Source organism: Balaenoptera acutorostrata, chromosome 11 (assembly GCF_949987535.1).
Source record: "Balaenoptera acutorostrata chromosome 11, mBalAcu1.1, whole genome shotgun sequence".
In the NCBI taxonomy this organism is placed as follows: Eukaryota; Metazoa; Chordata; class Mammalia; order Artiodactyla; family Balaenopteridae; genus Balaenoptera; species Balaenoptera acutorostrata.
The window spans coordinates 99686730-99699477 of NC_080074.1; the positions used below are offsets into that span (position 1 = coordinate 99686730).

The 12748-nt window shown below is 42.0% G+C and overlaps 1 protein-coding gene across 1 annotated transcript; it reads left to right on the forward strand.

The window, feature by feature from the left end:
* Nucleotides 1–925: 925 nt before the first annotated feature.
* On the forward strand, nt 926–9655 carry AICDA (activation induced cytidine deaminase). Its single transcript, XM_007196169.1, has 5 exons — nt 926–933; nt 5876–6023; nt 8352–8625; nt 9112–9227; nt 9602–9655. The coding sequence occupies exons 1-5, from the start codon at nt 926–928 to the stop codon at nt 9653–9655; spliced, it is 600 nt and encodes a 199-aa protein (XP_007196231.1).
* Nucleotides 9656–12748: the final 3093 nt, after the last annotated feature.

Genomic DNA, 12748 nt, shown 5'->3' on the forward strand with positions numbered 1-12748 from the left:
TAAGTCCTATATAACTGAGTTTACTTGCCCGGCCACAAAGCAGGAGCAGTTAGTGCTGATCTCTATTGAGACTCAGAGATATTGTGTAATTAAATGAGGGAATAGATGCTTTTGGCTGATGGAACACAAGATGCTTTTAAGTAAATGTTACAGGCTTCCCTGGTGACGCGGTGGTTAAGAATCTGCCTGCCAATGCAGGGGACACGGGTTCGAGTCCTGGTCTGGGAAGATCCCACATGCCGCGGAGCAACTAAGCCCGTGCGCCACAACTACTGAGCCTGTGCTCTAGAACCAGCAAGCCACAACTACTGAGCCCATGTGCCACAACTACTGAAGCCCACGTGCCTAGAGCTTATGCTCCACAACAAGAGAAGCCACCGCAGTGAGAAGCCCGCGCACCACAATGAAGAGTAGCCCCTGCTTGCTGCAACTAGAGAAAGCCTGCGCGCAGCAACGAAGACCCAACGCAGCCGAAAGTAAATAAATAAAATAAAATTATAAATAAATAAAGTCACTACGGTTATTATTATGCTTCTAAAATTAAAGATATCATTTTACCACGATTACAATTTACAAACTGTCTACTCCTCCCGTCTCCTGATCTTTATTACCTGTGGAGCACGGACTGGACTTTTAAAGAGGCAGCCCTAAAGGAACCTCTGCATTAGGCAGAGTGGCCCTCAATCATTTTACCTATGTGATTCGGCGTGTGAAAACCCCGCCCATCTTCACTGGACCCACACAGGAGGAAGGCAGCTGGGGTACCTGGTGGTGGTGATGTTGCTGTGGGGAGGAGCCTACAGAACTGGGTTCAGATTTGAATGTCAGGGCCCATGCACTGTCAGCCAGTGCAGCAGCAGTGCTGGAGGAAAGCTTCCCTTCCTAAGACTTTCAGGGAGCCACGAAAGACACGCTGGAGTCCACCATGGACAGGTAAAGCAGTCGGCTCGTGGGTGGCTGTGCTGGCCTTTCGCTCAGAGCAAATTTGAGTAATCAGATGGGTAAACTCTCCCCTTCTCCCCTGTCACTGTCTGACTCACAAGATCTGCTTGGTCAAGATGCACATTTATTTTTCTAGTTCTGTCTCATCTTCTGTTCAGATCTTAACATGCTTTCCACCCAACTGTCTCTTTCTCTTTTTTTCCCATAGTCAAAAGAACTTTTCTGCACTATGTATTGACTTGTCCTTGCAGTTAGAACTCGTTTATGGTAGTAATATGAACCAAGCAAATGTTAAGAGACTGAAATCATGAAAAGCTCATAGCAATACTATACTAACAGTAGTGGTAACTGTAATTATTCTGTAAACATTCAACTATGAAAGCCCTCGAAGAAAAACTTTACTGGGGAGACTTTACTGAATAATTTACACAGTCAAGAAATTATTTTTTAAATGTCAATATTCAAAATTAATTGCTTGAAGGTCACTATGACTGTGTCTACTATTATAAGGAGATAAATCAGTCAAGCAACTTATTTAATATTATACGCCCAATTGTTAGGCAGTTAAATGGCATTTATTATTTACCTAGTCTTTCCATTTCTTCAGACATGACTTAACTTACTTCTTTAGTGTGTATTTTGTAAGATTTTCGCAATGTCTTCACATGAAGTTTATGACAATCATGTTATTTTCATAGAACTTAATCTATTCCTATTTTTGATTATTGCAAATGTATGAAAATTTACACCTGATCCATACTTTATCTCAATTTAATTCTTTTACAAAGAATTTAAACTACAGAGCTAAGAATCTTAATGGTAGATTCAATGTTCTTCAGAAAATTGAGGGCAAAAATGTCAAATGTCAGCTCAGTTTACAGTGAGATTTTGAAAACTAATCTGAGGTAAAAGAGAGAGGAAAAAGGCTCAGTGGAGATACTTGTAAATAATGAAATGCAAAGCAATGGTAAAATCAGAGCTGAAATTCAGAGAAAGTCAGAGAAGGCAAAGGAGATGAAATTCAACAGGAGGAAAAAGGGAAATACATGATTTTCATTAAGGAAAATACTATCTGCAGAGCACAGTAGTAATGGCACACGGCAGGAGAGGGTGACCTTGTCACGATTATTTTTAACCCATTTGTCTCTGGTTTGCATTGCTGGGGATGCAGCCAGTGTTCTGCCTCAGGGAACACAGCTGTCCTGCGCAGCTGTCAACCTGCAGGCCTTACAGACTGTCTCTGCTGAGTCCTTCGTACACTTAAGAGAAACCAAAGGAGCATAGGGTGCTGCAAATAGGCCCCCAGCTATAGTTAAAGAAAGTGATGGATCAAGATAGTTCATTAACAAGGCCATAGTCATGCCATTCACTTCACTGTGACTGGTAACTTCTGATGGAAACAGAGTTATTGCATTTTCATGTGGGGTAGGAGATAGAAGGCTATCTGAATTCTTTAATCTATGCCCTGTCCTTTCTCATACTCCCAGGACACTCTTTTGCTCCTCATGGTAACAGGGCTCCCACACCACCTGCAGGGCATCATATAGTCCCCCCTTCCTCCACTTCTCATCCACACACCCCAGGAAGACAGGTGAAATGTAAAAGGAATTTACTGGTATAGATTATGAATATGAATTATGAATGAATAAGATATGAATAGATTATGCTTAATCTATTTAAAACTGGGCCCCAAAGAGAGAATTTTTTTTCTTCCACTCCCGTATTTATTAAGCATGTATTATGTATTCGGTTTATGGTCTATGCTGAGGGTGATTATGTTAATTATTTAACAATCGTAATAGTAACAGAGGTAGTGCTGTGGTGGTCACCGTGTAAATCATCATCACTTTAAGATAAAGCCAATTATTATTAGATCTTTGTTAGCATCCATTTCGGATTCCTGTCAAATGTGCATTTTTATTTTTATTTTTATTTCTTATTTATTTATTTAAAAAAATTTTCTAGATTATACTCCATTTAAATCATTAGAGAGTGCTTGGGTTGTTTTTTTTTTTAAGATAGTTATCTTTTCTTTTTAAAATTTATTTATTTATTTTTGGCTGTGTTGGGTCTTCGTTTCTGTGTGAGGGCTTTCTCTAGTTGCGGCAAGCGGGGGCCACTCTTCATCGCGGTGCACGGGCCTCTCACTGTCGCGGCCTCTCTTGTTGCGGAGCACAGGCTCCAGACGCACAGGCTCAGTAGGTGTGGCTCACGGGCCTAGTCGCTCCGCTGCATGTGGGATCGTCCCAGACCAGGGCTCGAACCCGTGTCCCCTGCCTTGGCAGGCAGATTCTCAACCACTGCGCCACCAGGGAAGCCCTGCCTCAGGATTTAAAGTGGATTCCAGGAACCTCCCTGGCAGCCCAGTGGTTAAGATATTGTGCTTCCATTGCAAGGAGGACAGGTTAGATCTCTGGTGGCGGAACTAAGATCCCACATGCCCTGCAGCACGGCCAAAAAAAAAGTGGATTCCAATAACCTTCATGTGTGTGAGGAAGACATTCAAATTGCAACAGCTTTAAAAATCTCCAGCCCTTGCTTATCTGCTTACTAAGAGTGACATTTGAGAACTTGACTTCAGGGTCTATCTCATGTTTTTCATTATTAAAATATCAATAATCAACGTATGTCCATACAAAGACTGGTACATCAACGTAGAAGCTTTATTCACAATAGTCCCCAAATGGAAACAATCCAAATGTCCATCAACAGGTGAATGAATAAACGAAATGTGCTGTATCTAAGCCATGGAATATTGCTTTGCCGTAAAAAAGAACAAACTATACTGATACATGCAACACCAGGAATGAATGTCACAGTCATAACATGCTTAGTGAAAGAAGTCAGACACAAAGGAGGAAATAATGTGTGCTTTATATGAAATTCTAGAAAATAATTTATAGTTGCAGAAAGCAGACTAGTGGTTGCCTGGGAGGGAGGGGAAGAAGTGACTGAAAAGTTGGGTGAGGAAACTTGGGGAGGAGGGGTGCCCTGAAAATATTCTGTATCCTGATTGTGGTAGCAGTTTTGGGTGTTTACATCTGCCAATATTCATAGAACTGTACATTTTAAATGGGTGAAGTATGTAAATTATACCTCAATGTAAAAGAAAAAAAAGTTGAAAAAAGTTTCAATTCTCTTGCCAGCAAACCGTATTCAAATTACTGACTAGGTCATTACTTTGACAAGTCCTCTGCACTTCTGCTCAGTGCCACTAGGTGGCAACATTATCTCCACAGATTAGATAAGTACATTTCTGGAAAAGTCCAAGGACAAAAACCAGGGACACTCACTCCTGATGCTTTGGTATCAGCCACACTGTGTAGCTCGTGGTGTGTTCACAACCACAAAGAAACTTGTGTCAGCAGAGAGTATTTCCACAAATTCAACTCAATTTAGTGCTTATGATATGCAAGACCCTGTGCTGGGAAACAAAGAGCAATCCGCCCCGCCCCTAACCCGCCCCGCCCACAACCCCCGTGTGTGAAGAACATTGCAAAATATTTAGATTATATTGCAAATTTACACAGGAAATCAGCCTAATCTAAATCCTGTAAATACATGCCTATAAAAAAGCCTAGAACGAAAAACGTAAGTATATTAACAGTAATTGTCATTAGATAGTATGTCTAATTATCACTAGATATACTGGTTAAACATTTAAAAATTTTTAACTTTCTACTTTTTAGTAGTATTCAAGTTGACATACTTTTAAAAAGCATGACTCAAAAAGTGACACTTCCTGACTCAAAACAGAAATTCTAATTGAGGAGACAGATGTAGCAATCAATTGATAACAAAGGTTGACTGCTTTCATAAGGATAAGCGGAGAACAGTAGGAAACTACGGGAGGGTTTTTTGTTGCTGTTAATGTTCGATTTTGCCTAGAAATTTTGGCATAGTGGCAGTGCATAGTGGCAGTGGCAGATCTGAAATTGTGGTTAAGGCTTTGAAGGATGGGTAGGTTTTGCCCAGTGGAAAAAAAGGCAGGGAAGCTTGCAGTCAGGTGGCTGGAAAGAAAAGACTAGTGCCAGGGGTCCTGCTGCAGGCGTGGCAGGGAGGCTGAAGTGATGCGGAAAAGAGAAAATACTAGGAAACGAGGCTAGAAATGTAGATTGATGTCCAAATGTAAAAGCTTTACTGCATTAAAGAGTTTGGAGTTTTTTCTACCAGCGGAAGTTAGGGGCTTTTCGGTATCAGAATGACAGGCCCACACCTGGGCTTTTGTGAGATCTCTCAGGCACCTCGTGGAAAATGTTATTTTGAAGGGACTGTGGGCAGAGACCAGTTAAGAGGTCAGGACAATGGATAAAGGGAAAGAGTAGAGCTTGGACTGAAGCAGAGAACAGAGGAAGTAGAGCAGGAACAAATCCAGAAATATTTGAAAGTTTGACTCAATAAATTTAGATGATTAATGAATTAATTCAATATGGGGAGTGAAGGAGAATCAAAAATGATTCCAAGCTTTTAGCCCAGTTACTTGGGATGGAAAATGGGTAGGAGAGGAGAGGCAGCTCAGGAAAGGGCGATTTGGGAATACTGTGTTAACCCTGTGAGTTTGAGGTCCATGTTGGACATTTAGATAGAGGTTGGAGGGGAAACCTGAAAAGATCAGTATGGGACTGGGGAACAGGTTAGTAATTCCAAGTTATCAGCATCTAGAAGGCAGCCATGGAAGGAGCCTACCCTGGGAGCGCGTATGGCTTTGGGTTTCTTGCTGTCTCAACTGGTCTTATAAATATAAGCCTGATAAGGGGGTTATAATGGATTCCAAGCTCAGTTAAATCTCAGGCATCCAACAAAGGGAAGCAAGAGCATCTCCTTTGGTTTGGCCCAAGTATTACAGATTTTTTTTTTAAAAAGCTGAAGGAAAGCCAGGAGTGACCAGAGGATCAGCGGTGCTCCTGCACTTCCTCCCTCCTCTCACCCACAGCCTCCTGATGAAGCAGAGGAAGTTTCTTTACCACTTCAAAAACGTGCGCTGGGCTAAGGGCCGCCATGAAACCTACTTGTGCTACGTGGTGAAGCGGCGGGATAGCGCCACCTCCTTCTCACTGGACTTTGGGCACCTTCGAAACAAGGTATCAATTAATACCTGCTTCCCAGGCAGGGCATTTTTAGAGCCACCTGCTGATGGTACCACTTTCAGCCTGTTTCATTTGTCTCCACTAGATTCCTCTAATCTCTTTTTTACATGTCCCTGCAACCACAATAGAAATACCCCAAAGGGTGTCATTTAATGTCCTCCCCAATCATGCTGAGCACAGCAAGGCCACACCTTGCTTCAATGCCAAGAATAACTGCCCCCAAACTTCCTCTCCTTTCCCCAGCATCCAAATTGCCTTTGAGATTAAAGAAGATATCCAAAGAAAGAAGCTTTTGATTTGGGGGAATATATACAGCTCATTCAAGCTGAATTTTAAATGTGGAAAAACAAACTGTGGCTTTAGAATTTTTAAAATTTAAGGAAGAAAAATTTAGGAAAAATTAATGACTCCATTCTGTCTTCCAAATGAGTTCTATTCCTTCCTGCTCACCTAGATCGTAGGCCAGTAAATAACATACGTAATAGTGAGCCTCAGAAAACTCAGGGAAGCCATTCATTGAAACTTGAAGATCAGAGAATTACATTTCCAAGAGACTTCTTCACCAAAACCCAGATGGGTTCACATACTCTTCTGCCAATGAATATTTCCTCTCATAACATGCAGTGACATCTAGTCTTGGTGGAATCCCAGGGAGGAATCCATGGGTGGAATGACACTGGCTAGTTTCTAAGGTTAGTTTTACTCTCCAATTTTTTTGGCCTCCATTTGTATTGTGTAAATTATCCCACTGCAATTGTTTTACATTCTAATCTCTTTCCTATTTGGTAATAAGACACATTCTAAACATAGAAAGCTTTTGTGTTAACAACCCTTTCCTTCCCTCTCATTTAATCCTCACAACAAAACGTCATTCTGCTGATGAGGAATCAGGAGATCCAAGAGTTGGGTGACTTAAGTCACAAGAGTGGCGATGCCAGGAAATGGAACCTAGGTCTTCAGATTCTGGGACTAATGACTTTTCTGCAGTATTAAGGGAACTTGCTGGGAATTCCCTTGCGGTCCAGTGGTTAGGACTCTGCACTTCCACTATCAGGGGGCACAGGTTCGATCCCTGGTCGGGGAACTAGGTCCCGCATGCCACGCCGCAACTGAGTTCACATGCAGCTACCGATCCGGCATGCCACAAGTAAAGATCCCCTGCACCACAAGTAAAGATCCCGTGCACCACAACTAAGACCCAGCGCAGCCAAATAAATTTTTTTTTTAAAGAGTACATGCCTTAATTTTAAAAGCTCATTGCTAAAAACTGCTATCATCTAAGCCTTCAGCGAATCATAGTGGTAATAAAGATCACTGACCACAGATCACCATAACAAATATAATAATGAAAAATTTGAAATTTGCAAGAATTACCAAAATGTGACACAGAAACACAAAATGAGCAAATGCTGTTGGAAAAAATTATGCTGATAGACGTACTCAAGACCAGGTTGCCACAAACCTTTAAAACGCAAAATATCTGCAAAGTCCAATACAGCCAAGCACAATAATATAGGTATGCCTGTATTTAATTGCTCTTAGCCCCAGTGGCGCCTATTACCTCTCTCAAAACAGCACTCAGTGACTTTCCCTGGTGGCACAGTAGTTAAGAATCTGCCTGCCAAGGCAGGGGACATGGGTTCGATCCCTGGTCCAGGAAGATCCCACATGCCATGGAGCAGCTAAGCCCGTGTGCCCCAACTACTGAGCCTGCACTCTAGGGCCCACGAGCCACAACTCTTGAAGCCCACGCACCTAGAGCCTGTGCTCTGCACCAAGAGAAGCCAGTGCAATGAGAAGCCTGCGCACTACAATGAAGGCCTAATGCAGCCAAAAATAATAAATAAATTAATTAATTAATTTTAAAAAACAACACTCACCTGTCAGTCTCATAATCTATCTCCTAACCCTAAATTTTCTGACCTCCACTTAGTGGTCCAGCGTATTTCCACAATGTTACATCAACAGCCCTTCCAAGCCATTTTCCTTCCCCTCCAAGGAAGAAAAAGGAACTTCACAAACAAAAATTAAATCTGAGATATATGATGCTCCTTCATCCACCCAACTCATTCCATCCTCCCCATTCCACAGAAAAGCTGGACGCTTTTCCCTTCCTAGGGCCAAAAGTGCAAAGTGTTCGGGCTCACCACTTACACTGTGTCCTTTCCAGCAGTTGCTTATCCTTCCTGTAACCTAGGACAAAACTGCAGACACCCCAAAAAAAGATCACCCTGGGAGGGACACGAATTAATGGCTGTAAAGCTACCGGCAGGGCAGGTCAAGGTCAGTAACCCTCCGCTGAGCCCTCTGCCCTCTCCCCAGGCGGGATGCCACGTGGAACTGCTCTTCCTCCGCTACATCTCCGACTGGGACCTGGACCCCGGGCGGTGCTACCGTGTCACCTGGTTCACGTCTTGGAGCCCCTGCTACGACTGTGCGCGGCACGTTGCCGACTTCCTGAGAGGGTACCCCAATCTGAGTCTGAGGATCTTCACAGCGCGCCTCTACTTCTGCGACAAGAACCGCAAGGCGGAGCCCGAGGGGCTGCGGCGGCTGCACCGCGCTGGGGTCCAAATCGCCATCATGACCTTCAAAGGTGCGCAGGGACTCTTCTGCCCAGCTCAGCAAAGCACGGTTTGCAATTCAGATTGGGAAGAGCCGGGGTGGGGGGGAATCACGGGGGCAGAATTCTGGGAGTTCTGGTTCGCCTTTGGAGCCAAAAGTTATCAACTAGAATTGGAGGAAAAGAACCAATGGCTTGTGACTTCCCTGGTGGCACAGTGGTTAAGACTCACGCGCCCAATGCAGGGGACCCGGGTTCGACCCCTGGTCAGGGAACTAGATCCCACACGCATGCCGCAACCAAGAGTTCACATGCAGGAACTAAAGAGCCTGCAAGCCACAACTAAGGAGCACACCTGCTGCAACTAAGAACCAGCAAGACCAAATAAATAAATAAAATATTTAAAAAAAAAAAAGAACCAATGGCTTGGACCCAAGGCTTTGGGGGGAGCCAGGGTTTTCTTTCTTTCCTCATGATTTGAGATCTGAGCTATCCCCTTCCCCCTCCTTTTTTTTATAGATTATTTTTATTGCTGGAATACTTTTGTGGAAAATCATGAAAGAACTTTCAAAGCCTGGGAGGGGTTGCATGAAAATTCGGTTCGTCTGTCCAGACAGCTTCGACGCATCCTTTTGGTAAGTTAAGGGGCTTCTTTGCTTCACATTTTCTTTCCCTCTCCAAAGTCATCTATCCCTGGAGCTACTTATACTTCCTTTTCTTATATTTCCCACATTGGTGTGTGTGTGTGTGTGTGTGTGTGTATTTATCATTCTCTCCTTATTTTTCCTCTGATGAAAACTTTACAGAGCACAGGCTGTAGGCTTCTGTAGTTTTGGCGCACGGGCTTAGTTACTCCGTGGCATGTGGGTTTTTCCCAGACCAGGGCTCGAGCCCATGTCCCCTCATCGGCAGGGGGATTCTTAACCACTGCGCCACCAGGGAAGCCCGTCTCCCCTTACTTTCTTCAAAAATATTTACAAAGTCATCCACTCTCTCTTTTTCTCCACAGCCCCTATATGAGGTTGATGACTTACGAGATGCATTTCGTACTTTGGGACTTTGATACCAACCTTCAAGAATGTCACATACAAAGAAATACCTCTGAAGATAGTGGGTGAAAGAACTATCCTTCAAGAATTCTGTTTTTCTTCAACTCTCACTTTCTCTGAGTTTAGAAAAAAGTATTCATAGATGTTTTTAAAATGTCTTGAAAATAGAAGGAACCCAGACCCACCAGGGTTAATGCCGCAACTGGTGCAGTTTTTAAATGCAGCATCGTCCCCTACTGGGAAACGACAGAACTGCAAGGCCTGGGAGCCCCTAAGTGTCAATACTCTGCCATTTAAGCAGAGAGAAAGCAGAGGTAAATGCTGAGGAGCATGGTGAGAGGATCAAATGTTTTATAACCGGTATCCTTTATTATTTGATTCTTGTTCTGAGTTTTCAGTGGTATTAATGATAAATTTTTCTACTCTTTTCCATTGGGGCTCACTTTCAAGTGAACAAAATTCTGTCACCCTGTGATCCACAGAACTTCCTAATGACAGAACCTGGGTGATTGTAACCCCAAGCCATCTCTTCAAAGCATTAATATCCAAGCATGTGTTGTATGTTTTAATTGTCTGAAGCATGTTTTTATGTTTGTACGTACAGAGGATTTTTTCTTGGTATGGAAAATGCCTGGTCACCTTTAGGTTCTTGTATAATAAAGGATCTTAAAATGAATTTGAGGGCTGTGAAGAAGACACACTAAAAGTGAATTTATACCTCAAGTAACAAATCTGCAAAAAGATCCTTTTAAGGGCTTCCCTGGTGGTGCAGTGGTTAAGAATCCGCCTGCCAATGCAGGGGACACGGGTTCAAGCCCTGCTCCGGGAAGATCCCACATGCTGCGGAGCAACTAAGCCTGTGCGCCACAACTACTGAGCCTGCGCTCTAGAGCCCGTGAACCACAACTACTGAAGCCCGCATTCCTAGAGCCCGTGCTCTGCAACAAGAGAAGCCACCGCAATGAGAAGCCCGCGCACCACAACAAAGAGTAGGACCCGCTCGCCGCAACTAGAGGAAGCCCACGCACAGCAACGAAGACCCAACACAGCCAAATATAAAAACTAAATAAATTTTAAAATATATATATATAAGATCCTTTTAAAATCATAGTTTTGCAACTATACATTTCCCATATAACTAATGAATGCTTGGAAGGGACTTGCTTGAATGTTTTGAAAAGAAAAATCTATTCTCTCTGATGGGTCTTTGAACCTCAGCAATGCCAACCAGGTCAAGGTTTTCCCCTTTTTGTGTGTATGTGTCGCTTCTCTCAAAGAAATGTGACGATATAACAGACTGTGACAGAAGAATAGTTGGGAGGGAAGAATGACAGAGCATTGCAATGAAATCGTGTTTTATCCAGTAAAATGGTGTGAGCCAGCATGGTGGAGAGTGGTCATTTGTCCCTAATAACTATCCGGGACTGTGAGAAAAATATTCAGAATAACCATAACACTGTACAATTATTACCTAGCAACCCTTGCAACGCAGATAAACAGATCCACAGGAAAGGTTGAACACATAATTGTATTATTTTATTCTTATTGTACATAATTTGTGAAAGTTAAATATTAAAAATCCTTATTCATGTATTCATTCATATTGTATGTTTATGCTATGTGGTGTCTCATATTTTTGTCATAATTTCCCTTTCTGATATGTTGAAATGGATTCCTAATGTCTCATAAATTTATACCTTTAGAAATGCTTCTAGTAGCAAAGCATGTAATTCTAACATAGTCTAACATTGTAATAACTTTGCTATGAAACCCTCTTGATGTTTAGTCTAACATTGTAATAACATTGCTATGAAACCCTCTTGATGTTTAGTAAACTTTTCCCACAGCAAATTTGATTCTGGCTCATTTCAATCAACTGAATCAATGATAAATAATTTTGGAAGTTTTGGAGATAAAAATGCCAAATTAAAGTAAATCCAAAAGTGATTTTTAAAAGGTTAAATTACAAAATTCAGATGATGGAATAGAATTCAGAGTCCAGGAATAAGCCCACACATCTATGTTCAACTGATTTCTGACAAGGGTGCCAGGACCATGCAGCGGAAGAAAGAACAGTCTTTTCAACAAAAGATGCTGAGACAACTGGATATCTATGCGCAAAAGACTGAATGTGGACCTCTACCACAATACACACAAAAATTAACTTAAAGTTTATCAAATACCTAAATCTAAGAATGTCCCTAATTAGTACATGCTTAAGTCTGCTCTTTGGAACTCAGGGAAGGCCTAAGATAAAAGCCTTTTTCTACAAACAAGAAACAGGGGACACAGTGGGGCTTTTGTACCCCGAAGGGTCGTTTTCAATCCTCCCTTTTCTTTGATAGGACTCAGTACTGAGGGGAATGAGGTGGGACAAGAAAGGGGATAAAGTTTTGGATAGAGAGGTTAATCATAAACTCAGCAGGGGAACTCTTGTTTTAGGAGGATTTGGTTTCAGACTCACAGAATGGGGAAAAAATATTTACAAATATTATCTGTATATATTCTGGATAGTCAGTATCCAGAATATATAAAGGACTCTTAAGACAACCTAAGTTAAAAACGGCTGAAAGACTTGAGTACATTTCTCCAAGGAAGATTTACAGACGGCTAGTAAGCATATGAAGAGATTCTCAACATCCTTAGTCATTAGGGAAATGCAAATCAAAACCACAGTGAGATCCACTTATACCTACTAGGATAGCTATAAACAAAAAAACCAATAATAACAATTGTTGGTGAGAATGTGGAGAAATTAGAACTGTGATATGAGAAAGTGGAGAAATGAGAACCATATATTGGCTGGTGGAAATGTAAAATTGTGCAACCACTATGAAAAACAGTCTGGTGGTTCCTCAAAAATTAACATATAATTACTGTATGACACAGCAATTCCACTCCTTGGCATATATCTGAGAATTAACAACAAATGTTCAAACAGAAACTTGTACATGAATATTCTAGCAGCATTATTTGTGGTGGCCCAAAAGTGGAAACACCCAAACGTCCATCAACTGATACATGGATAAATAAATGTGGTACATCCGTACGATGGTATTTTACTTGGTTATAAAGAGATGAAGTAATGACACATCCTACAAAATGGA

Excerpts from the sequence above, each read along its gene's own strand:
- AICDA (XM_007196169.1), top strand. Across the intron at positions 6,024-8,351 it reads TTGGGCACCTTCGAAACAAG|GCGGGATGCCACGTGGAACT; the intron begins GTATCAATTAAT and ends CCCTCTCCCCAG. Across the intron at positions 9,228-9,601 it reads AGCTTCGACGCATCCTTTTG|CCCCTATATGAGGTTGATGA; the intron begins GTAAGTTAAGGG and ends TTTTCTCCACAG.